This window comes from Oncorhynchus masou, chromosome 16, assembly GCF_036934945.1.
Source record: "Oncorhynchus masou masou isolate Uvic2021 chromosome 16, UVic_Omas_1.1, whole genome shotgun sequence".
Classification (NCBI taxonomy): Eukaryota; Metazoa; Chordata; class Actinopteri; order Salmoniformes; family Salmonidae; genus Oncorhynchus; species Oncorhynchus masou.
Window position 1 is genome coordinate 5,315,073 of NC_088227.1, and position 27,457 is coordinate 5,342,529.

At 41.3% G+C, this 27,457-nt stretch overlaps 1 protein-coding gene across 2 annotated transcripts in view; it reads right to left on the bottom strand.

The window, feature by feature from the left end:
* Positions 1-26,578, bottom strand: part of LOC135557160 (protein lin-28 homolog B-like) — a 43,848-nt gene extending 17,270 nt beyond the window's left edge. The window contains exons 1-3 of one of the 2 annotated variants that reach the window (XM_064990368.1): positions 26,484-26,578; positions 25,534-25,724; positions 8,576-8,766 (exon numbers count right to left, since the gene is read on the bottom strand). In XM_064990368.1, coding sequence (XP_064846440.1) covers positions 8,576-8,766; positions 25,534-25,611 — 269 coding nt within the window. In that variant the 5' untranslated portion in view covers positions 25,612-25,724; positions 26,484-26,578. Of the gene's footprint in view, positions 1-8,575; positions 8,767-25,533; positions 25,725-26,399 lie in introns of both variants that reach the window. The other variant, XM_064990367.1, reaches the window with a different exon arrangement.
* Between the last annotated feature and the right edge of the window lie 879 nt (positions 26,579-27,457).

A 27,457-nucleotide genomic window follows, 5' to 3' on the forward strand; every position in this document is an offset into this window, starting at 1 on the left:
GCTACAGAGCCTTCAGAAAGTAGTACTGGTACTGTAGCTACAGAGCCTTCAGAAAGTAGTACTGGTACTGTAGCTACAGAGCCTTCAGAAAGTAGTACTGGTACTGTAGCTACAGAGCCTTCAGAAAGTAGTACTGGTACTGTAGCTACAGAGCCTTCAGAAAGTAGTACTGGTACTGTAGCTACAGAGCCTTCAGAAAGTAGTACTGGTACTGTAGCTACAGAGCCTTCAGAAAGTAGTACTGGTACTGTAGCTACAGAGCCTTCAGAAAGTAGTACTGGTACTGTAGCTACAGAGCCTTCAGAAAGTAGTACTGGTACTGTAGCTACAGAGCCTTCAGAAAGTAGTACTGGTACTGTAGCTACAGAGCCTTCAGAAAGTAGTACTGGTACTGTAGCTACAGAGCCTTCAGAAAGTAGTACTGGTACTGTACCTACAGAGCCTTCAGAAAGTAGTACTGGTACTGTAGCTACAGAGCCTTCAGAAAGTAGTACTGGTACTGTAGCTACAGAGCCTTCAGAAAGTAGTACTGGTACTGTACCTACAGAGCCTTCAGAAAGTAGTACTGGTACTGTACCTACAGAGCCTTCAGAAAGTAGTACTGGTACTGTACCTACAGAGCCTTCAGAAAGTAGTACTGGTACTGTACCTACAGAGCCTTCAGAAAGTAGTACTGGTACTGTACCTACAGAGCCTTCAGAAAGTAGTACTGGTACTGTAGCTACAGAGCCTTCAGAAAGTAGTACTGGTACTGTAGCTACAGAGCCTACAGAAAGTAGTACTGGTACTGTAGCTACAGAGCCTTCAGAAAGTAGTACTGGTACTGTAGCTACAGAGCCTTCAGAAAGTAGTACTGGTACTGTAGCTACAGAGCCTTCAGAAAGTAGTACTGGTACTGTAGCTACAGAGCCTTCAGAAAGTAGTACTGGTACTGTAGCTACAGAGCCTTCAGAAAGTAGTACTGGTACTGTAGCTACAGAGCCTTCAGAAAGTAGTACTGGTACTGTACCTACAGAGCCTTCAGAAAGTAGTACTGGTACTGTACCTACAGAGCCTACAGAAAGTAGTACTGGTACTGTACCTACAGAGCCTTCAGAAAGTAGTACTGGTACTGTAGCTACAGAGCCTTCAGAAAGTAGTACTGGTACTGTAGCTACAGAGCCTTCAGAAAGTAGTACTGGTACTGTAGCTACAGAAAGTAGTACTGGTACTGTACCTACAGAGCCTTCAGAAAGTAGTACTGGTACTGTAGCTACAGAGCCTTCAGAAAGTAGTACTGGTACTGTACCTACAGAGCCTTCAGAAAGTAGTACTGGTACTGTACCTACAGAGCCTTCAGAAAGTAGTACTGGTACTGTACCTACAGAAAGTAGTACTGGTACTGTAGCTACAGAGCCTTCAGAAAGTAGTACTGGTACTGGAGCTACAGAGCCTTCAGAAAGTAGTACTGGTACTGTAGCTACAGAGCCTTCAGAAAGTAGTACTGGTACTGTAGCTACAGAGCCTTCAGAAAGTAGTACTGGTACTGTAGCTACAGAGCCTTCAGAAAGTAGTACTGGTACTGTAGCTACAGAGCCTTCAGAAAGTAGTACTGGTACTGTAGCTACAGAGCCTTCAGAAAGTAGTACTGGTACTGTAGCTACAGAGCCTTCAGAAAGTAGTACTGGTACTGTAGCTACAGAGCCTTCAGAAAGTAGTACTGGTACTGTAGCTACAGAGCCTTCAGAAAGTAGTACTGGTACTGTAGCTACAGAGCCTTCAGAAAGTAGTACTGGTACTGTAGCTACAGAGCCTTCAGAAAGTAGTACTGGTACTGTAGCTACAGAGCCTTCAGAAAGTAGTACTGGTACTGTAGCTACAGAGCCTTCAGAAAGTAGTACTGGTACTGTACCTACAGAGCCTTCAGAAAGTAGTACTGGTACTGTAGCTACAGAGCCTTCAGAAAGTAGTACTGGTACTGTAGCTACAGAGCCTTCAGAAAGTAGTACTGGTACTGTACCTACAGAGCCTTCAGAAAGTAGTACTGGTACTGTAGCTACAGAGCCTTCAGAAAGTAGTACTGGTACTGTAGCTACAGAGCCTTCAGAAAGTAGTACTGGTACTGTACCTACAGAAAGTAGTACTGGTACTGTACCTACAGAGCCTTCAGAAAGTAGTACTGGTACTGTACCTACAGAGCCTTCAGAAAGTAGTACTGGTACTGTAGCTACAGAGCCTTCAGAAAGTAGTACTGGTACTGTACCTACAGAGCCTTCAGAAAGTAGTACTGGTACTGTAGCTACAGAGCCTTCAGAAAGTAGTACTGGTACTGTAGCTACAGAGCCTTCAGAAAGTAGTACTGGTACTGTACCTACAGAAAGTAGTACTGGTACTGTAGCTACAGAGCCTTCAGAAAGTAGTACTGGTACTGTAGCTACAGAGCCTTCAGAAAGTAGTACTGGTACTGTACCTACAGAGCCTTCAGAAAGTAGTACTGGTACTGTACCTACAGAGTCTTCAGAAAGTAGTACTGGTACTGTACCTACAGAAAGTAGTACTGGTACTGTAGCTACAGAGCCTTCAGAAAGTAGTACTGGTACTGTAGCTACAGAGCCTTCAGAAAGTAGTACTGGTACTGTAGCTACAGAGCCTTCAGAAAGTAGTACTGGTACTGTAGCTACAGAGCCTTCAGAAAGTAGTACTGGTACTGTAGCTACAGAGCCTTCAGAAAGTAGTACTGGTACTGTAGCTACAGAGCCTTCAGAAAGTAGTACTGGTACTGTAGCTACAGAGCCTTCAGAAAGTAGTACTGGTACTGTAGCTACAGAGCCTTCAGAAAGTAGTACTGGTACTGTAGCTACAGAGCCTTCAGAAAGTAGTACTGGTACTGTACCTACAGAAAGTAGTACTGGTACTGTACCTACAGAGCCTTCAGAAAGTAGTACTGGTACTGTAGCTACAGAGCCTTCAGAAAGTAGTACTACAGAGCCTTCAGAAAGTAGTACTGGTACTGTACCTAGAAAGTAGTACAGAGCCTTCAGAAAGTAGTACTGGTACTGTACCTACAGAGCCTTCAGAAAGTAGTACTGGTACTGTACCTACAGAAAGTACTGGTACTGCTACAGAGCCTTCAGAAAGTAGTACTGGTACTGTAGCTACAGAGCCTTCAGAAAGTAGTACTGGTACTGTAGCTACAGAGCCTTCAGAAAGTAGTACTGGTACTGTAGCTACAGAGCCTTCAGAAAGTAGTACTGGTACTGTAGCTACAGAGCCTTCAGAAAGTAGTACTGGTACTGTACCTACAGAGCCTTCAGAAAGTAGTACTGGTACTGTAGCTACAGAGCCTTCAGAAAGTAGTACTGGTACTGTAGCTACAGAGCCTTCAGAAAGTAGTACTGGTACTGTACCTACAGAGCCTTCAGAAAGTAGTACTGGTACTGTACCTACAGAGCCTACAGAAAGTAGTACTGGTACTGTAGCTACAGAGCCTTCAGAAAGTAGTCATAACCCGAGACTTATTCCACATGCTGTTGTTTTACAGCCTGGATTCAACATGGATTCACTATATAAACATCTCACCCATCTACACACACGAACCCACAATGACAAAGTGAAAACCTGTTTTTGGAAATGTTTGTTAATTGATTGAAAATGAAATACAAAAATATCTCATTTAAATAAGTATTCACACCCCTGAGTCAATACATGTTAGAATCACCTTTGGCAGCGACTACAGCAGTGAGTCTTTCTGGGTAAGACCCTGAGTCAATACATGTTAGAATCACCTTTGGCAGTGACTACAGCAGTGAGTCTTTCTGGGTAAGTCTCTAAGTGCTTTGTACACATGGATTGCACAATATTTGCATATTATTCTTTAAAAAAAAAAATGTTCAAAATTGATAGTTGATCATTGCCAGACAGCCATTTTCAAGCCGATTGAAGTAAAAACTCTAAATAGGCCACTCGGGAACATGTCATATTGGTAAGCAACTCCAGTGTACACAGTGCACAAACACTAAGAACACCTGCTCTTTCCAAAACATAGACTAACCAGGGGAAAGCTCTGACACTCAATATTGGGACGGGGTTCTTAAAGTTTTGTACACATTTGACCTTGTGTTTTAGGTTATTGGTAAAAAGCAGACTGAACCAGGTTCTTCTCTAGGATTTTGCCTTAGCTCCATTCCTTTTTTTTTATTATAAAAAACTCCCTAGACCTTGCCGATGGCAAGAAAACCCATAAAATGATGCAGCCACCACTATGCTTGAAAATGTGAAGAGTGGTACTCAGTGATGTGTTGTTTTGGATTTGCCACAAATATAACACTTTGTACTCACGGCATAAAATTGATTTTTTTGCCAATTTTTGGGCAGTTTTACTTTAGTGCCTTGTTGCAAGCAGGATGCATGTTTTCACTTTGTCATTTAGGTAAGTATTGTGGAGTAACTATAATGTTGTTGATCCATCCTCAGTTTCTCCTATCACAGCCATTAAAATCTGTAACTGTTTTAAAGTCACCATTGACCTCAGTGAAATCCCTGAGTGGTTTCCTTCCTCACCGGCAACTGTGGGGGCTTCTAAGCTGACCTATGGAATTGTTTTAAGATGGGCATACTATGGACCATTTAGCTATTTGATTTAGAATTGTAGAACCCCTTTAGGTATAAACATATATAAATATCACACTACAGTGGGGCAAAAAACTATTTAGTCAGCCACCAATTGTGCAAGTTCTCCCACTTAACAAGATGAGTGGCCTGTAATTTTCATCATAGGTACACTTCAACTATGACAGACAAAATGAGAAGAAAAGAAATCCAGACAATCACATTGTAGGATGTTTAATGAATTGCAAAGTATGGTGGAAAATAAGTATTTGGTCAATAACATAACTTTCTCAATACTTTGTTATATACCCTTTGTTGGCAATGACAGAGGTCAAACGTTTTCTGTAAGTCTTGACAAGGTTTTCACACACTGTTCCTGGAATTTTGGCCCATTCCTCCATGCAGATCTCCTCTAGAGCAGTGATGTTTTGGGGCTGTTGATGGGCAACACGGACTGTCAACTCCCTCCAAAGATTTTCTCTGGGGTTGAGATCTGGAGACTGGCGAGGCCACTCCAGGACCTTGAAATGCTTCTTACGAAACCACTCCTTCGTTGCCCGGGCGGTGTGTTTGGGATCATTGTCATGCTGAAAGACCCAGCCATGTTTCATCTTCAATGCCCTTGCTGATGGAAGGAGGTTTTCACTCAAAATCTCACAATACATGGCCCCATTCATTCTTTCCTTTACACGGATCAGTCGTCCTGGTCCCTTTGCAGAAAAACAGCCCCAAAGCATGATGTTTCCACCCCCATGCTTCACAGTAGGTATGGTGTTCTTTGGATGCAACTCAGCATTCTTTGTCCTCCAAACACAACGAGTTTTTACCAAAAAGTTCTAGTTTGGTTTCATCTGACCATATGACATTCTCCCAATCTTCTTCTGGATCATCCAAATGCTATCTAGCAAACTTCAGATGGGCCTGGACATGTACTGGTTTAAGCAGGGGGACACGTCTGGCACTGCAGGATTTGAGTCCCTGGCGGTGTAGTGTGTTACTGATGGTAGGCTTTGTTACTTTGGTCCCAGCTCTCTGCAGGTCATTCACTAGGTCCCCCCGTGTGGTTCTGGGATTTTTGCTCACCGTTCTTGTGATCATTTTGACCCCACAGGGTGAGATCTTGCGTGGAGACCCAGATCGAGGGAGATTATCAGTGGTCTTGTATGTCTTCCATTTCCTAATAATTGCTCCCACAGTTGATTTCTTCAAACCAAGCTGCTTACCTATTGCAGATTCAGTCTTCCCAGCCTGGTGCAGGTCTACAATTTTGTTTCTGGTGTCCTTTGACAGCTCTTTGGTCTTGGCCATAGTGGAGTTTGGAGTGTGACTGTTTGAGGTTGTGGACAGGTATCTTTTATACTGATAACAAGTTCAAACAGGTGCCATTAATACAGGTAACGAGTGGAGGACAGAGGAGCCTCTTAAAAGAAGAAATTACAGGTCTGTGAGAGGAAGAAATCATGCTTGTTTGTAGGTAACCAAGTACTTATTTTCCACCATAATTTGCAAATAAATTAATTAAAAACCCTACAATGTGATTTTCTGGATTTTTTTTCTCATTTTGTCTGTCATACTCAAAGTGTACCTATGATGAACATTACAGGCCTCTCTCATCTTGTTAAGTGGGAGAACTTGCACAATTGGTGGCTGACTAAATACTTTTTTGCCCCACTGTATATATGAGATGAGTAATGTAATCGGTCGACCACTAATATATATATATATTTGTATTTACACATATTTAGCGCAAAACTGCCTTCCTACTTCCATAGTTTAAAAAAATGGTACCGGTTACACTCAGACGATTCCTGTGACATTTATGGGGTCATAGAGAGAAACGAAGAACACCTTCATGTTCGTGAGAATCTCCCCTTTCCACCGCGGGGTCACATTAGTTTGTAGCCTGTTTGGACAAACAGAAGTACATCAACGGTACAAACTTCAGACAAGTCTCCTGACACTTGTGGGGGGGTCATCATGTTTGTGAGCGTCTTTCAAAAGAGTTTGGACATTACAGACGTTTTTGTGAGAGGACCAAACACCGCTTTAGCTCTGCCATCTTTCACCGCAGATGCAGAAGTGCGACATCGTTGGATGCGGCGGATTGAGACGCATACAATGCAAAAAAACTGAAACAGTATCTCTAGCTTAAATTGCGTCAATCGACTCTAGTGGGTTAAACACTATTATTGCACACAGAGTGAGTCCATACAACTTATTATGTGACTTGTTAACTTCTTCGATATAGGGTGCGCTCTTAATTTTTGGATAAAAAAACGTTCCCATTTTAAACAAGATATTTTGTCACGAAAAGATGCTCGACTATGCATATAATTGACAGCTTTGGAAAGGAAACACTCTGACGTTTCCAAAACTGCAAAGATATTATCTGTGAGTGCCACAGAACTTATGCTACAGGCGAAACCAAGATGAAATTTCAAACAGGAAATGGCCCAGATTCTGAAGGCGCTGTGTTCCAATGTCTCCTTATATGGCTGTGAATGCGCCAGGAATGAGCCTACACTTTCTGTCGTTTCCCCAAGGTGTCTGCAGCATTGTGACGTATTTGTAGGCATATCATTGGAAGATTGACCATAAGAGACTACATTTACCAGGTGTCCGCTTGGTGTCCTCCGTCGAAATTATTGCGCAATCTCCAGCTGCGTCCACTTTTCCATTTGGTTCAGAGGAGAAAGGCAACTATCACAAATGATTTATCATCGAATAGATATGTGAAAAACACCTTGAGGATTGATTCTAAACAACGTTTTCCATGTTTCTGTCGATATTATGGAGTTAATTTGGAAAAAAGTTTGGCGTTGTAATGACTGAATTTTCCGGGGTTTTTCTTAGCCAAACGTGATGAACAAAATGGAGCGATTTCTCCTACACAAATAATATTTTTGGAAAAACGGAACATTTGCTATCTAACTGAGAGTCTCCTCATTGAAAACATCAGAAGTTCTTCAAAGGTAAATGATTTTATTTGAATGCTTTTCTTGTTTTTGTGAAAATGTTGCCTGCTGAAAGCTAGGCTTAATGCTATGCTAGCTATCAATACTCTTACACAAATGCTTGTTTAGCTATGGTTCAAAAGCATATTTTGAAAATCTGAGATGACAGTGTTGTTAACAAAAGGCTAAGCATGTGAGTGAATATATTTATTTCATTTCATTTGCGATTTTCATGAATAGTTAACATTGCGTTATGCTAATGAGTTTGAGGCTATGATTACGGTCCCGTATACGGGATTGCTCGACGCTAGAGGTTAAGCACATTTTTACTCCTGAACTGATTTAGGCTTGCCATAACCAAGGGGTTGAACACTTATTGACTCAAGACATTTCAGCTTTTCAATTTTTTAATAATTTTGTAAACATTTTTAAAAACATAATTCCATTTTGACATTATGGGGTACTGTGCGTAGGCCAGTGACCAAAAATATATAAATGTAATCAATGTTAAATTCAGTCTGTAACAACAATGTGGAAAAAGTCAAGGAGTGTGAATACTTTCTGAAGACTCTGTAGTTACAAAGCTGTAACTTTCATCCAACTGTCCTTATAGGAAGATTTTTGATATTTGATATTTTTTGTTTATAAAGTAAAAATGTGTGTTATGAGCTGGGAACAGCAAGATACTTTCTTAACTTGTCCAATTAAGGCTGATACAAAAATCCCCACCATATGAATACCACTAGAAAATGTTTGGTTTTGTAGGTTTTGTAAAGACACTCTAAACCCTCACATTAAATTTTACTAACGACAACACAACCCAAATTAAGTATAAAATTGATCACAAGCATATTTAGAATCATCTTAGCCTTTTCAAGTATTTATGTCGTCCAATGTCACTTTAACTTTAGTTTCCAGTAAAACCATTTTGTCCATGTCATTTTAAACACCTGTGCCTACTACAGCAAAGCTCCATCCACATTTGACTTCCTGTTAATCAGAGCCTTCCCAGCATGCTTTGCTCTCGTACTCACCGGTCACCCTTTTGTTTGCGGTTCTTCTGGGGCGTGGCCTTCCCTTTGGGTCTCCTCTCACTGCCCGCGCATGGTCCCCCGCCCGGCCCCGTCACCCGCAGGGACTCCAGGCCCTTGGAGGACTTCTTAAAGGTGAACTCCACCTGCTCGCCCTCTTTCAGGCTGCGGAAACCATCCATCACCAGCTTACTCTGTGGAGGAAAAAATAAACAGACCACGCCTTAACCATAGAATTTGAATGACAGAAAATCGCCTTTAAAAAGATAATGAACTATAACCATGTAATTACAATTAGACCCAGACAACCCCTTTAAAAAAAACTCTGCACTGTTACAATGACTGATTTTTGGACTGGCATAAAGATATGCTTTATTCAGAGAAAACCTTTAGAATGTCAATTGAGTATTTCATTCCTGTCATAGTCAAGGTCCGTTAAATGTCTTACAAAAATGTTATTCAAATCGGAAAATCGGTAGCTTTTATTTTTTACGATTAGACAAATCGTAACCAAACTTAACAGAGGGAAACAAACACACCCACACAGCATGACATGCTTTAATAGAGTTGAAAGAGTGGGAGAGTAAGCCAACATTATGCGAGCCTATAAAGAGCTACTCAAACAAGCTTGTTGCCAAACAACATAGATGGAGGGAATGGAGAGAGCGAGAGCGAGAGAGAACAGAAGACACAAGGGAAGAATAAGAATGGAGAGAGTCAAACAGAGAGAATATGAAAATGGAGGAAGGAAAGAAAGAAAGAGAACAGTACAAAGAGAAAAGTGAAAACATGTGAGAGAAATGTGGACATTGAGTGACAGAAGGAAGAAAGAAGGCTCAATTATTGTAGAAAAATACAGTCAGGTAGAAAGGATACTGTTTCGGTTAGATTAACTAAGTCATTTACAACATAAGTATTGTATACCCAAAATACAGTCAGGTAGAAAGGATACTGTTTAGGTTAGATTAACTAAGTCATTTACAACATAAGTATTGTATACCCAAAATACAGTCAGGTAGAAAGGATACTGTTTAGGTTAGATTAACTAAGTCATTTACAACATAAGTATTGTATACCCAAAATACAGTCAGGTAGAAAGGATACTGTTTAGGTTAGATTAACCAAGTCATTTACAACATAAGTATTGTATACCCAAAATACAGTCAGGTAGAAAGGATACTGTTTAGGTTAGATTAACTAAGTCATTTACAACATAAGTATTGTATACCCAAAATACAGTCAGGTAGAAAGGATACTGTTTAGGTTAGATTAACTAAGTCATTTACAACAGTGCAAATGTTGCACTTGTTTCTCTATGGTGAACAACATACAGATATGTAAGACTAAGGCAAAACAAGAGTATAATAACAGTAAGAATAAATGTCTGAGTAAGATAAGAGTATGTATAAACCATGAGGGTTAATTCATGAAAAACTAATTCTATGTTTCTCAAAAATATAATAGGTAGAATGCAATTGCTTTGTAAATCTGGACCAATGTATAGTCTTTTTTTAATCAACCTTTCATACCAATGTTATTAATTAAACATTGGAAACAAATAGAAAAGAACGAGGGAAATGAAAGATGCATTGCAGTCAGTACCATCATTTTTTTTTTAGAACATACATTTTTTTATATATACGGATTTAAAGGTATATATTTGCTATAAAAAAATGTATACACACAAAACATTGTTTTGTGCTCATATAATGCTATTTTATTACTATATAATCAACTTTTCCTGTTAGAATTAAGATAGTCAAAACAAAGCTATTAAAGATGCTTCAATATATTCATGAATTAAATCTTGCTTACGCTGAATCTTTCTAAATGTGAAGTGTGGTATCTATAGAAGAATCAACATCAATTCATTCACTACATACAGACAGACAGACAAAGGTTTGGACACACCTACTCATTCCATAGTTTTTCCTTATTTTTGTATATTTTCTACATTGTACAATATTAGTGAAGACACCACAACTATGAAATAATACATACGGAATCATGTAGTAACCAAAAAAGTGAGTATTCTTCAAATAGCCACCCTTTGCCTTGATGACTGCTTTGCACACTCTCGGCATATTCTACAATGTAGAAAATAGTACAAAATAAAGAAAATCCCTTGAATGAGTAGATGTTCTAAAACTTTTGACCGGTAGTGTATATTTTATATTTGTGATTCTTCAAAGTAGCCACCCTTTGCCTTGATGACAGCTTTGCACACTCTTGGCATTCTCTCAACCAGCTTCATGAGGTAGTCACCTGGAATGCATTTCAATTAACAGCTGTGCCTTGTTAAATTGACACACACTCACATGCTGACCGACGCGAGCGGTGTGGTCAGCATGTGAGTGTGTGTGTGTAAAATACCCTCCTCTCAAGTGTCCTGGAGGGTGTCTTGCCTGGTTTCAGTTTACACACAGAAGTCAGGAGGTCAGAAAGAGAATGAGAAAGCATGAGAGGGAGGGAGAAAACGTAAAACACCAAATAATGCAGTGCAGAATTAGGACGAGACCCGCTAATTATCCAAATTCAGAAAATAGACGTTAAATTTTACAACCACCTAAAAGGAAGCAATTCCCAAACCTTCCATAACAAAGCCATCATCTACAGAGAGATGAACCTGGAGAAGAGTCCCCTAAGCAAGCTGGTCCTTATCTTTTTGTTTTCTTGTGATTTGGTTGGGTCTAATTGTGTTCCTGTCCTGGGGCTCTGTGGGGTCTGTTTCTGTTTGTGAATAGAGCACCAGGACAGGAACACAATTATACCCAACCAAATCATGAGAAAACCAAAAGATAATTACTTGACACATTGGAAGGAATTAACCAAAAAACTGAACAAACTGGAATGTTATTTGGCCCTAAACAGAGAATACCTGACCACTGTGACTGACCCAAGATTAAGGAAAGGTTTGACTATGTACAGACTCAGTGAGCATAGCCTTCCTACTGAGAGAGGCCACCGCAAGTGTATAAATTAAGTAGTATAATAAGAGTCTGGTAGCAGCAGTTGTGATGTGTGGAGCAGTTCATTCAGAGAAGTATTCAGACCCCTTGACTTTTTCCACATTTTGTTATGTTATTCTAAAATTGATTCAATATATTTTTCCCTCATCAATCTACACACAATAAATACCCCATAATGACAAAGAAAAAAAAATACTTAGTTTTTTTTGCAAATGTATAAATAAATAAAAAATGAAATATCACATTGACTTAATTTGTCAGACCCTTTACTCAGTACTGTGTTGAAGCACCTTTGGCAGCAATTACAGCATCGAGTGTTCTTGGTTATGATGCTATAAGCTTAGCACACCTGTATTCGGGGAGTTTCTCCCATTCTTCTCTGCAGATCCTCTCAAGCTCTGTCTGGTTGGATGGGGAGCGTCGCTGTACGGCTATTTCCAGGTCTCTCCAGAGATGGTAAAACTTCGCCCCAGTCTGAGGTCGTGAGCACTCTGGAGCAGGTTTTCATCAAGGATCACTCTGTACTTTGGTCTGTTCATCTTTCCCTCAACCCTGACTAGTCTCCCAGTAACCGCCTCTGAAAAACATCCCCACAGCATGATCCTGCCACCACCATGCTTCACCGTAGAGATGGTGCCAGGTTTCCTCCAGACGTGACGCTTGGCATTCAGGCCAAAGAGTTCAATCTTGGTTTCATCAGACCAGAGAATGTGTGTGTGAGTGCATGTGTGCTAAGGTGCGGAGAATCAGAGCAGGTGGTCAGTCCAGTTCAAGCGCAGTGGTCTAAGGCACTGCATCTCAGTGCTAGAGGCGTCACTACAGACACTCTGGTTCGAATCCAGGCTGTATCACAACAGGCCAGGATCGGAAGTCCCATAGGGCGGTGCACAATTGGCCCAGTGTCGTCCCAGTTTGGCCGGTGTAGGCCGTCATTGAATATAAGAATTTGTTCTTAACAGACCTACCTAGTTATATATATATATATATATATATATATATATATGAAGAAAAAAATATCTCATGCTCTGAAAATGTCTGCCCAACAGTAAGGGAGTGGACAGCGTGTGTGGGGTCCTTGATGATGCTGTGGTCTTCCTCAGGCACCGCTTCGAGTAGATCACCTGGATGGGTGGCAGCACGATCCCAGTGATGTACTCTGCCGTCTTCACCACCTGCAGGAGGTCCTTGCGGTTGTGGACGGAGCGATTCCCGTACCTGGCCGTGACGAAACCGGTCAGGATGATCTCGATGTAGAGGTAGTATTTGGATGGGACCCAGGGTGGCGTGACGAATTTCTTCAGCCGCCTTAGGAATTAGAGACGCTGTTGCGCCCTCTTGACAAGAGTGGTGACGCTGTTGCTCTATAACAAGTCCTCAGTGATGTGGATGCCTAGGAACTTCTAACTTGGGACTCTACTGCAGTTGATGTGGATCGGGGCATGTTCAATAAGAGACAGATATTTCCCTCATATCACCCAGACCCACAAAGAACTTGAAGACAAATCCAATTTTGATAAACTCCTGTATCTATTAGGTGAAACACCAGTGTGCCATCACAGCAGAAAGATTTGTGACCCGTCGCCACAAGAAAAGAGCAACCAGTGAAGCACAAACAGCTTTGTAAATTCAATTCAAAAGGGCTTTCCCATGCCAATAAAGCCCTTTGAATTGAATGAGAGAGAGCGAGAGAGTAGTAGAGAGAGAGAGAGGAGTGTATAGAGAGAGAGAAAGAGAGAGGAGGAAGTGAACATAGACAGTCTGTCTGTCTGTTGGTGAGAGAGAGAGGGAGAGAGGGGACAGAACAGAGAGTTTAAACATTTATTGTCATGTACAGGGAAATAAATGCCTTTCTTGCAAGCTCTTTCCCAACAATTTTTTATTACCTTTATTTAACTAGGCAAGTCAGTTAAGCACAAATTCTTATTTACAATGACGGCCTACCAAAAGGCAAAAGGCCTCCTGCGGGGACATGGGCTGGGTTAAAAAATAAAATACAGGACACATTGTAACAACCTACAGTTGAAGTCGGAAGTTTACCCTCACCTTAGCCAACTACATTTAAACTCAGTTTTCCACAATTCCAGATATTTAATCCTAGTAAAAATTCTCCGTCTTAGGTCAGTTCGGATCACCACTTTATTTTAAGACTGTGAAATGTTTAAATAATAGTAGAGAGAACGATTTATTTCAGCTTTTATTTCTTTCATCACATTCCCATTGGGTCGGAAGATTACATACACTCAATTAGTATTTGGTAGCATTGTCTTTAAACTGTTTAACTTGAGTGAAACGTTTTGGGTAGTCTTCCACAAGCTTCCCACAATAAGTTCAATTTTGGCCCATTCCTCCTGACAGAGCTTGTGTAACTGAATCAGTTTTGTAGGCCTCCTTGCTCGCACACGTTTTTTCAGTTCTGCCCACAAATTTTCTATAGGATTGAGGTCAGGGCTTTGTGATGGTCACTCCAATACCTTGACTTTGTTGTCCTTAAGCCATTTTGCCACAACTTTGGAAGTATGCTTGGGGTCATTGTCCATTTAGAAGACCCGTTTGCGACCAAGCTTTAACTTCCTGACTGATGTCTTGAGATGTTGCTTCAATATATCCACATAATTCTCCTTCCTCATGAGCCATCTATTTTGTGAAGTGCACCAGTCCCTCCTGCAGAAAAGCACCCCACAACATGATGCTGCCACCATGGTGCTTTACGGTTGGGATGGTGTTCTTTGGCTTGCAAGCCTCCCCCTTTTTCCTCCTAAAATATCAATGGTCATTATGGCCAAACAGTTCTATTTTGTTTCATCAGACCAGAGAACATTTCTCCAAAAAGTACGATCTTTGTCCCCCTCTGCAGTTGCAAACCATAGTCTTGCTTTTTTTAGGGTGGTTTTGGAGCAGTGGCTTCTTCCTTGCTGAGCGGCCTTTCAGGTTATGTCAATATAGGACTCGTTTTACTGTGGATATAGATACTTTTGTACCGGTTTCATCCAGCATCTTCACAGGGTCCTTTGCTGTTGTTCTGGGATTGATTTGCACTTTCGCACCAAAGTACATTCATCTCTAGGAGACAGAACGCGTTTCCTTCCTGAGTGGTATGACTGCTGTGTGGTCCCGTGGTGTTTATAATTGTGTGCGATTGTTTGTACAGATGAACGTGGTACCTTAAAGCATTTGGAAATTGCTCCCAAGGATGAACCAGATTTGGGAGGTCTACAATTTTTTTCTGAGGTCTTGTCTGATTTCTTTAGATTTTCCCATGATGTCAAGCAAAGAGGCACAGAGTTTGAAGGGTGGCCTTGCAATACATCCACAGTTACACCTCCAATTGACTCAAATGATGTAAATTACCCTATCAGAAGCTTCTAAAGCCATGACAATAATTGTATGGAATTTTCCAAGCTGTTGAAAGGCACAGTCAACTTAGTGTATGTAAACTTCTGACCCACTGAAATTGTGATACAGTGAATTATAAGTGAAATAATCTGTCTGTAAAAGTAGTTGTCCTAACCGACTTGTCAAAACTATAGTTTGTGAACAAGAAATGTTTGAATGTGTTTGAAAAATGAGTGTTTGAAAAATGAGTTTTAATGACTCCAACCTAAGTGTATGTAAACTTCCAACTTCAACTGTAGGTACTGAGGACTAGGCATCAAGATATATGATAAACAGAGTAGCAGTGCAGGGATACTGGAGTGGTAGAGGTAGATACTGAGTATATAGGACTAGGCATCAAGATACATGATAAACAGAGTAGCAGTGCAGGGATACTGGAGTGGTAGAGGTAGATACTGAGTGTATAGGACTAGGCATCAAGATATATGATAAACAGAGTAGCAGTGCAAGGATACTGGAGTGGTAGAGGTAGATACTGAGTATATAGGACTAGGCATCAAGATACATGATAAACAGAGTAGCAGTGCAGGGATACTGGAGTGGTAGAGGTAGATACTGAGTGTATAGGACTAGGCATCAAGATACATGATAAACAGAGTAGCAGTGCAGGGATACTGGAGTGGTAGAGGTAGATACTGAGTATATAGGACTAGGCATCAAGATATATGATAAACAGAGTAGCAGTGCAGGGATACTGGAGTGGTAGAGGTAGATACTGAGTGTATAGGACTAGGCATCAAGATATATGATAAACAGAGTAGCAGCAGCTTATATGTTGATTATATGTGCGTGTGTGTGTTTGTTGTAGTGTGAGCTTCTGTGGGTGAGTGTGTAGAGTCCTGTGAGTGTGCATAGAGTCAGTGCAACAAAAAGGTCAATGATAGTCCGTGTAGACATTTTGTTAGCTATTTTTCAGTCTTATGGCTTGAGGATAGAAGCTGTTCAAGAGCTTGTTGGTGTCAGACTTGTTGCTCTGGTACCGCTTGCTGTACGGAAGCAGAGAGAACAGTCTATGGCTTGGGTGGCTAAAGTCTTTAACAATTTTCCGGGCCTTCCTTTCACACCGCCTGATATAGAGGTCCTGGATGGCAGGGAGCTCGGCCCGGGTGATGTACTGGGCTGTCCACACCACCATCTATAGTTCCATACGAGTGAGGGCGGTGCAGTTGCCATACCAAGCAGTGATGCAGCTAGTCAAGATGCTCTCAATGATGCAGTTGTAGAACTTTTTGAGGATTTGATGGCCCATGACAAATCTTTTCAACCTTCTTAGGGGGAAGGGGTGCTGTCGCCCCTTCTTCACAACTGTGTGCGTTGTGGGTAGACAATTTTAAGTCCTTAGTGATTTGGACATCGACGAAGTTGAAGCTGTTGACCCGCTCTACTACAGCCCTGTCGATGTGGATGGGGGCGTGAGGGAGAGGTTGTTGTCACTGGCCTCCACCCTATAGGCTGTGTCATTATCGCTGGTGATCAGGGAGTACAGGAGGGGACTAAGCACACATCCCTGAGGGGACCCCTTGTTAAGGGTCTGCATGGCGGAAGTTACATTGCCAACCTTCAAGACCTGGGGTCGGCCCGTCAAGAAGTCCAGGATCCAGCTGCAGAGGGGGGTGTTTAGTGTTCAGTCCCAGGGTCTCAAGATTGGGGAAGAACTTGGAGGGGACTATGGTGTTGGATGCTGAGTTATAATCAATGAACAGCATTCTCACATCGGTATACCTCTCGTTTAGGTGGCAGTGTGGAATGCAATTGAGATTGCATCATCTGTGGATCTGTTGGGGCGGTAATAGTTGAGTGAGAGAGAAAGAGAGTGAGAGAGAGAACAAAATGGAGGAGTTGCATGGAACAGGGTGGGGTGTGCACAAGAGGGAGAAGGGGATGAGATAAAGAGAGAGATGGGGGTGGGGGGGACATGGAGGATGTGAGCCCATGGAAATTCCACCAGCGCATTCTATTCAGCTCCAATGGAAGAGCAACTCCTGATCAGGCCAGGCCCAGGAGGGACGAGGAGCGACCTGGAACAAAACCCCCATTTGATTAGGAGCCCCGCAGGTCAGCTCCAGAGATCCCTGGGTCAGGAAACCCCCTCCCCCCACAGAGAGAGGACCCACTGACAGGCAGGCAGAGAACACTCCAGCCAACCAATCCCCCACACTCCTCCCAATTGCCTGTCTGTCCAGAGAACAACCCATGTAATATACCCAGCTCCACATTCAATTGAAATCGTCCTCTTCTTCCCTCCACTAACTTTCTCCCCAAATTTCTGTAAAAGAGATTGTGTTCTCTTCCAACATACCTGGTAAAAGAATGATGGAAAAATAGATGAACGACAACATCACTCAGCTACAGATCATACACACACTGATAAACACACTCAGACCAAATCCTGATTATTGGTAGGTGTTTGTGCTTATCATGCTTATAAGCCTACGTTCAGAACGTGTGTGTGTGTGTGTGTGTAAACTGAGATGGAGACAGCAATCAATGAAACCAGCAGCCTGGATCGAAATAACCTTTCCTCTTCATCATCCTCCAAACCATCGTCATCACCAGTCACAGTAATCGATCCAGGAAGTGGAACAAGAGGAGAGTGAGAGAAGAGGATATGAGACCTCCTGCTCCTCTTGTCTCACCATGGTGACGCATGGCTGTGTGAGTGTTCATCGTTGGATGGAGCTACTGGTCGGCGCGGAGCTGCATAGTGGAAGCAGTGTGTGAGTGTGTGAGTATGTGGGTGTGTGTGTAGGGGTGGTGGAGGAGGGCTAGGAGCAGAAGGGAATGGGTGACGATATTAAGTAGCTTTTTACACACAGGAAATGCTAAGTGGACAAAGCTGGCCCCGATCGTCACAGATGGATATGACCCAACAGGATGCATATAAACCAAAGAAGAAGAGGGGAAAGAAAACACCAGAGCGAACCACCAACAAAGCCAAAAGCTCACCGCACTGACACCCCTCGCCCTCCTCCGCACGTTTTCATTACAGCCCCTAACCCCTGACCTCTACCCAACCCCCCCATCAAACAATAAAGAGTGTTCCCGTTTCCCCTCTGCCCAAACCAACAACAGCCCTGTGTTTGATCAGAGGGGGTTGGTGAGCACTAGATCATTCTGCTAAAGGTTTATCAGAAAGGGAGGAAATTAACCTAGGTTAGGTGGCTGGGGAGAAAGAATACAATGGTAGTAGTAGTGGGGTGCAAATCGGGATTCACTTCCTTGAAAATGGGAGACATATAAAATAACGGCAAAAAGCACAGGTCAACATTGAAAATAGAGTTGCATTTATTTTGTCTTTCAATTGTAATTTAAATCGCCCACTGTTCAAAAATTGTCAGCTAAAGTTTCTCACTTCAAACAAAAGCAAACAGGAGCGTGATGAAGCCTACTGCTAGGTTGTGTGTATTATAGCATGCAACAGAACATGTTTTGCAATAGAACATTTAAAGTTGTGTTTCTTATTGGACAAGTCCAGGTAGTCGTTCGGTGTTTCAGTCAGTTTTCTTCGATGTGGTGCCTAATGAACATGACCCTGATCTAAACGCGTCTACAAATCAAATTTAATACAAGTGGCATTTCAATTCAGAATCATGCTAATTCTCAAGCTAAATATATATCTGTAATAGTAAAGGAATAAAATGACACAAATTAAATGTGGTTTTATACATTGTTTGCCACTAAAAGGTTGCTCTTCCATTAGGATTCACCGGCCTGGCTACCTTGTGTACATATCCAAACTGCAGTTCAGATATTTCTAAACCGTATTCCTCAAAAATATACAAGTATTACTAACATGGTAGCGCTCCTTTAAATTAAGACAAGATTTTGTTTCATTGACTACACTTTGTCTTCTTAACGCAAAGCTCAATAACATCAGTATATAAACTAAAATGAACAACGTTCACAATTCATCTTGGAAGTAACCAGAATTTACTATTTCCTTAACATCAAAATTAGGTTATAGAAACAGGTTGCCTATTATCAAATGAAGTTTCAGACCAACTATTGAACATTTACTGGCTTGCTCTTTCTACACACAATTATAAAAGTTGTGGATTATGTTTTATATTAACCATTAATTATCTTATCATTTGTTTCCATATTTTTCCTGTTTCTACAAAAATAAACTAGTCTGCCTTATTTCCTCCAGATGAGTTAAGATCATAACCATAAAGACTTGTGGTCAATGCTTGCTAAATGCTAGCTAAATGCTAGCTAAATGCTAGGTAAATACTAGCTAAATCACTAGGTAAATACTAGCTAAATCACTAGCTAAATACTAGCTAAATCACTAGCTAAATACTAGCTAAATCACTAGCTAAATACTAGCTAAATACTAGCTAAATACTAGCTAAATACTAGGTAAATGCTAATTTGGTTGCATTAAAACAGCATTTCGTACTCAGGTTTAACAACAAGTAAATATAGGATCAAAATCATAACAAAAACATGCTACCAATAACTTATATCATAATGTTATCCTGTAAACAAACGACAGGCATTAAAAACATGGACAATTTTCACAAACAAACTTTGCCAACTAAGGTAACTAACAGTTTGTTGTGCCACTTTCCTTCAATTAAAAAATGGATCGACAAAAACAACCAACAGTAAAAAAAACTAGAATAATTTAAACATTGAGGGAAATGCAACTTGACAATGACAAATCAACCAAGAGTTTTTGATCAAGGGTCTTAGGTCATTGAGAACAAAGGGTATTTCAAACTCTCTACATAAAGGCTGAAATAAAACTGACCTTATCTAGAAGCAAACGAACTGAACAAGTAAAACAAAAATGTTTTCCCTGAAATAAAACACTTAACTTCATACAACTTTACAGAAACACACAAAACAGTTACAAGAAAACGCATTCAAATCCACCAAGCTTCTTCAGAAGCAATGCCAAAACCAAACCCTTTGCTGTTCTAGACAATACCAAGAAAACAGATCACCCACCAAAAGTGGAATGGGTCTATTCTACAACATGTCTGTTTGTCATGTCAATAGAAAGAAACATCTGTAGCACCACTTCTACTTGAATTCACACAATCTACCTTTCAAAAGACCAGTCACATTCCCCATATATGGACGGGAAGTCACATGACCGCTCTACTTTCTTCTTCTGCGGTTTTTAAGCATTGAAGTAAAGAGGGGGAGGTGGGTCTGTGGCAGGGACTGGGGAGGGGGTAGGGCTTGCATGCCAAATGGAAACACAGGCCAGAGGTTAATCTCAATGGCCTCTTGAGTGGCGCAGCGGTCTAAGGCACTACATCGCAGTCTAAGGCACTGCATCGCCATTGAGATCAATATCTGGCCTGTGAGGCATCAAAACAGACCTGGGTTCGTACCCGGGCTGTATCACAACCGGCCTCGATCGGGAGTCCCATAGGGCAGCGCACAATTGGCCCAGCATCGTCCGGGTTAGGGGAGGGTCTGGCTAGGGGGGCTTTAAAGTAGGCTGTCATTGTAAATAAGACTTTGTTCTTAACTGACTTGCCTAGTTAAATAACGGTTAAATAAAAATAAATGTACAAAGAAAATCTCACTAGGGGCCCACTTTAACTCACAACACACACATGCATGCATACACACAAAACCAAAATCTCCAAGTGCTCAGATATTATTAAGGAGTGGACCTGCTGGCAAGAACAGAACAAAGCAACTGAAAAATACATGCACTTGTGCAAACACACACACACCAAAAGAGACTTGTGGGTAAATAGCAATGGGTTGATTGATGTGCCAGCTAAATATCCAAGCGTGAAAATGTGAGGTGCTCAAGCAACACACAAAGACAGAAGAGTCTTACATTTAATCTCCAAAAGAGGAAATGCATTAATGTAATTCATCATAGATCATCACTGGTGAAATAAACAAACAAACTGAATAAAAATGTGTCATAGTGCGGGTGCAACGCTGGCACAAGGTAGTAGTAGTGGTCATATAGAGAAGCACGCACACACACACACTGGAAGTGATTGGACGGGAACCCCCCTGATGTTTGGCCCCCCGGGAAGATTTCTCTGGGGTCAAGATAGGACTAGCTCATTATTTCTTTCTTTCGCTGTCCCTCTACATCCTCGGTCTCCTTCGTTATACCTCTCCCTCTTTTTTCTTCTCTACCTCCCGCTTTCTCTATACCTCTCTCTCTCCCTCTGTATCTTTCCTTATCTCCAGCTCTTTATCTCTCATTCTTTTCTACCGACTCTCTTTTGTTCCTCTCTCTCTCTTTTCCCTTCTGTACCTATCTATACCTCCTCTCGCTTTCCTTCCTTTCTACCTCTTTATATCCTTCTCTCTTCTTCTATTCTCTCTCTCCCCCACTCTCTTTACCTCTTTCTTATTCTTTACCTCTCACTCTCTACTACTCTCTCTCTCTCCCTCTTCTAACCTAATTCCCCATCACAAATGTATTTCCTACCACTCTCCTGTTATTTTTCCCCACCCCTCTGTCCCTCTCCCTCCGTCCCACTCTTCCTTCCCTTGCCCCCTCCCTCATTTGCTTCTCCAACCCCTCCTCTTTCCCTCTTCTGCATAACCTCTCCTTTCTCTCCCTCTAACTACCTTTCTTACTCCTGTCCTCCCAATCTCCTCTCTTCCACAATTCTCTCTTTCCCTGATCTCTCTCTTATTTCCTAACCTCCCCCTTTAGTCTCTACCACATTTATTTTCTCTCTCTCTCTCTTTCTCCTCCCCTCCCCCTCTCATTATCTCAATAATTCCTGCATGCATAGAAAATGATCACACATTGTCACAAACTGGAGCCCAATCTGAATCTTGCACTCAAATGATATTTTTTTCCATGGGACAAAATGTGTCTTTATCTTTGGAGATAATATTTACAAATGGTACAATCTTCCCAAGCAGCAAGCAACAGAAATACCCCATAACAGGAAAGTAAGTGTGTGTGTGTCAGCTCTCCAACCTTTGAGGCTACGTCATATAACTGATCAGGCATGTCTGCCATTGAAAAACAAGCATACATGGCCCCACAATCAACCCTACCACAAGGTTACATTCTAAACTCTAGATCTTGCACATCAGCGAGGGACCTTCAACTTGCATGAATGGCTTGCATGAAATTGTGCTTTATTCGTTGAGTGATAACCTATGATGTACATTGTGTTTTACTGGAATAAAAGTAAGCTACTGGAGAGCCAACTTATCTGACTATACCTGCTAAACCGGTATATAATATATTTTACTTTGATTGTTCAGGTTCACCAACAGTTTTGGTAGTTTTGCTTTAAACAATTCCGTGTATATGGTCATTTTTAGATATACAGGGTAAAGTTGATCATTTCATGATGAGCAATCCCTTTTGTGAGGTGCACTGCATGGCCGAAGCAAGAGGAGTAAAGAAGAACTCTACAGAAACATTTCCAAATTGTCAAAACCATTTGATTTTGAGATGTGGGTGAAATCCACAGTTGTGCTATATATTCATTGGCTATGTCATAGCTACATTTGTAAGATATAAATATTGATATGTTGACTAGTCAAACACTTAATCTGCAAAAATGACAAGTTAAACTTGTGGGTGATGGTTATTTCAGAACCAAAATGGGGAGACAAAAAACAGGCTACATTGCACCCCCTAATCTGATAGTGGGAGATGCCTCTCTTATGGCTCAGCTCAGGTACCAACATTGTACATACACATAATTTACACACACATGTACACACAGACAGAAGTCATCTCAGACCGGCCCAGCTCAGACCGGCCCAGCTCAGAGAGGCCCAGCTCAGAGAGGCCCAGCTCAGAGAGGCCCAGCTCAGAGAGGCCCAGCTCAGAGAGGCCCAGCTCATGAGCTCCATCATCAGCAGATATGAATTTCGAATGGAAAATGTATGTGTTTATGCAACAAATGTTAGGGCATCGAATAGTATCGCATCGAACCTAATCATTTCAAACTAAAACGGGTCGTTCCTGTGAATAGTATCAGAGCCCATGTCTCTAGATTTGTGTTGAATCATCTTGAAAGGGAAGACGCACATCCCTAGTGAATTGGCAATTTCATTGGTAGTTGATGATTTACATTTGAAAGACTACACTGTCATCATTAACAACAGTATTACAGTAGTAATTCCAACATTATGAATGAGCACGTGTATTACTCTAAAATTGGATCATGAACGTTTATAAGACTCCACAGAATTATATCTTATGAATGTGTGAATTCCTCCTCTGAAATTCATACACATTTCTTAGAAAAGTCTGTATTATTCTTCTCAGCATCAGCATCATAATGATTGCTATTACTTTGAGATCGCGCACATTTCCAACAAAAGACAACAGAATTCTGCAGGATGCAACATCCGTATAAACATAACGGTTGGTATGTCTATAAGTAGCCTGTTCTTCTAAAATCATGACAGTTTAATGGCTCAACAGAATTCTGCAGGATGCAACATCCTTATAAACATAACGGTTGGTATGTCTATAAGTAGCCCGTTCTTCTAAAATCATGACAGTTTAATGGCTCAACAGAATTCTGCAGGATGCAACATCCTTATAAACATAACGGTTGGTATGTCTATAAGTAGCCCGTTCTTCTAAAATCATGACAGTTTAATGGCTCAACAGAATTCTGCAGGATGCAACATCCTTATAAACATAACGGTTGGTATGTCTATAAGTAGCCCGTTCTTCTAAAATCATGACAGTTTATCAGAAATGGCTCAACAGAATTCTGTAGGGGTTCATCAACATCATAACAATCATGATTATTATCATCTTGTGAATGTGTGTATTCCTCTACATTTAGATCATATAAACGTTTAAGAAATGTCTACATCTAAATCTGTACCATAGAGATACAAGAGCCTATAATGCATAGGCCTATTAATAGCCCAATGGTGTTCTATTTATTTCTGTGCTCAGGCCCAGGCTAAGAAACTGCACGCCAGACAATGTTTATTTGACTTCAGCAGGGCTCTCTCTCTCTCTCTCTCTCTCTAAGCACACATCTTTGGCAGGGAGGAAGCTTGCAAGGCTAAAGTAGGTACATCTGACATATCCACTAATGGCTATGATTGATTCAAATTCTCAACCTATTCTGCTCATTTGGATTTCCTCTGCAAAGGAAAATATAGTACACTGCACGAACAACAGGGTGTATTGTCTTCTACTGTGCTGCAAGTTATGTCTTTCAGTTGTTTCTTAACATAAATGTCTTCTGCTGAAATATCAACAGGACACAGGAACACACAGTACATGAAAATAAAATACTATATGCCAGCATGGCACTTTAATCATTTGAATGTTATTAGGGAGACAATATAAATAACTGATCAATGAACCATAAACTTAGCCAGCATGCAAATACTGAAATACATCTTAAGACTTGGGAGTTCCTTTTTCAGAGCATATAGTGCTGCCACATGAAAAAGTTGGTGATAATGGGAGTAGCCAACACAACAGCAACAAGGAAACATGTTCGCCCAAATTTACCACGAGACCTCAATGGTAGCAGCTACAGCTGCAGCATAGCAGCTTAAAGCTGCGCAATTCATCATTGTAAACTCTCTTGTTACTCACTCGTGTTTGACAGATGTTTTCAAGACTTCGGTTGGGGCCGTGCTAGGCGCTTACATCTTTGAACCAGAATGTTCTCTCCCAGTTCAATAAAATAACTTCCCGTGAGACCACAATAAAAGCACCTCCACCGCCAAACCGTGTGGGAAAATAAGATGGTGAAAATGACTACTCGTTTCTCCTCTTGAGTCTTTAAAAGCGACTTTATTGGACCGTAAAAAATAGCTATTTAACGGCAACAGAATCCGCTGAAAATATGGATGGGTTATTAGAATATGAACTCGAATGAAAATCTACACACCCAAACTATCCATGTTATAACTTTCGACGAAGCATTTGTACCGAGTACTCAAATGACAGCGTTTAGCACTTTGTGTCAACAAAAACAAACACAGTGTTTCTAGACTGAGTGGGATGTTTCTTTCTGTTTCATTCTATTGAGGTATATTTTCTTGTGGGCTACTTACTCAAAGTATTTGAGCACGTTTTCCGAAATGGTGGGCCACCAAGCATAATCTCCCTGTCCATGAGGCAATAGAAAAACTACAAACTGTCATACAACTGGTGTTCTCCCACCACGAAGTTCAAGGGGAAGTGAACGAGGGAACGTGTCACTTTAAGGAAACCCACAGCATGTTTTGTGTGCCATATATATATATATACACACATGCTAGGGAAACGTCTTGATGATTCAAAGTAACACACGTGAACTGTTACAATATCACAATCATTAAGTGATACAAATGTTGCAACCAACACTGGCCTAAGAATGTGTCACTATTTCGCATTAACACGCGATGTTTTTGCCACGCATGGACACAGGCTAATAAACAGATTTTGTAGAATTAATATCCAGTAATTACCCTTTTAGAAAGGACAGACCTGTGCTGCTTGACCTAGCCTATTGAAACATTACTTATCATTAACAAGGTGGAGTAGGCTATGACGTAGTCTATGGGGTGGAGGATTGCGCCAACGAGGTAGATGCCCAATGCCCACAACCCAAACTCACAGCAGCACAACATCAACGTGGAAGACTTTTCTCGTTCGTGGGAACTTACTTGGTGGACAAATACGTCCAGAGGGAGGTCTAGGGGGCTCCCCTCGCTGCTGGTCATTGATATAAATCCGAACCCCATTCGAACATTGAACCACTTGCAGTGGCCTGCTCCCGACAGAGGCTGGGGCAGAATCCGCTCTTCCTGCTCCGCCGATTTGGCGGTGTATTCTGCGCCACCTTTAACCGCCCCTCCTAAAAGTCAAATGAAAGTAGTTAGCTAAATACAGTATGCGTTGATAAACAGGTGTAGAAGGTGCCCAAGTAGGCTATTTTCCCTATAGTCGTGCGCGCGTATAGTAGGCCGAGTAGTAGCCTATAAACAACTTTTATGGAGCCCGGTTTGTTGAAAAGACCCCATCACCGGACGTTGTGTGCGGTTCGTCTTTGCTCCAATTCTTCCCGCAAAACCATTTTCGAGATCACCTACGCGTGAACTGGCGCATGGTAGAATGTTTCGAACATAAACGCAAAGTGGTGTAAAATAGGCTAATTGTGGGGTTTCTAACTACACAACGGTCAGCGATTTGCAATTGATCGCTTTGCCTTTGCAAATGCATGCTCACCGTTTTTTTTAATATTCTGTAGCATATTTGCGTGCATCTACCACGTTTAACCAGCATTGTATGAAACTCAAAGGGCAGGTGTAGGCTACACACATGGTTCCCCATGCAAGCCCCAGTTGGGCAGAATACGCTCTTTACCGTTGACAAACTGCTCCAACAAGATCCCAAGGCATATTTTCACATGGCAATAATCGTGGGCGGTACATAACATATAGGATATATAACAATAGTCCCTCGCAGATCCCCTCAATACCATCAGAATAAAAAGTAAGCGCAAAAAAATAGAAAATAATTGCAGAATAACCTTCGGCCATGTTTCCCCGCGGACCCTCTCTTCCAAAGTCCCAATCGAAAAGCTTCCTCTGCGAAAACTGGTTATAATAGTCACCATTAATCCGACATCCTCTATTCCAGCGGTCGCAAATTTAGCTCGCATGGTAGTGCGTGCTCTCCCTCTTGATATTTTGTCATGTCTCTCCTTCAATCCCTTCCACACTCAATCCACTTCGAGCGCTTGCACTCGCTCGTACCTTTTCTCATCCGCTGGCTGTGCCTCTAGACACGTGACTTTGTCAATGACATGCTTTCTTGCTGCTAATTTCAGTGCGGATCCAGGGGAGGGAGTGCAGCGAGGGAAACGGACTCGGAACCGATTATAAGGTCCCAGTGGTCAGTTGTGTCCTCACAATAACACTCTTTTATAAAAGGATGGACTAGGTCACATACCCATTATCTTGCAAAAACATTTTACAACTTCGGTAGAGTCGTGTGAATGGCAGTAGGCAGTCCACTTTGCAATGGTCAACCTTGTTTTCAACTCCTCAAGGCAAATTCTAATAGCCAAATCAACCATTTCTAAAATGTCATATTTGATTAACAGCAGCGAAATGCACTACATTGTGAAAAAAAAAAAGATTTACGCAAACAAACATCTGGTGCAGTAAATATTAAATCTGTTATTCTGCTTCTTTTATAGGACTGTATTACTTTATTTTTCCTACGTTTCTGAGCTCGATTCAGCGGGCTACATGTGGTAAAATAGCCCTAATCATTATGAGATTGGGAATTGGTGGGTTTATTTTAAATTGATAGATTACAATTGTTTGTTGAACATAATTCATTGCTGCATTTACAAAAATGGTCAATTCATTCGTTAAACGTATCGCCAAATAATAACCTAAAGATTGTATTCATTAACCTTTGAGTCAATCGAATTTTCCTTATGCATTTTAGAAACGTATTTACGCCTACATTGAGTTCATGTTCACATGACCAGCCCCATATTCCTCCTTCTCTTGCAGAAACTATCATGTGTAGGGGAAGACTTAAATTACACATCTAGTATAGGCTATAGCTTATGAA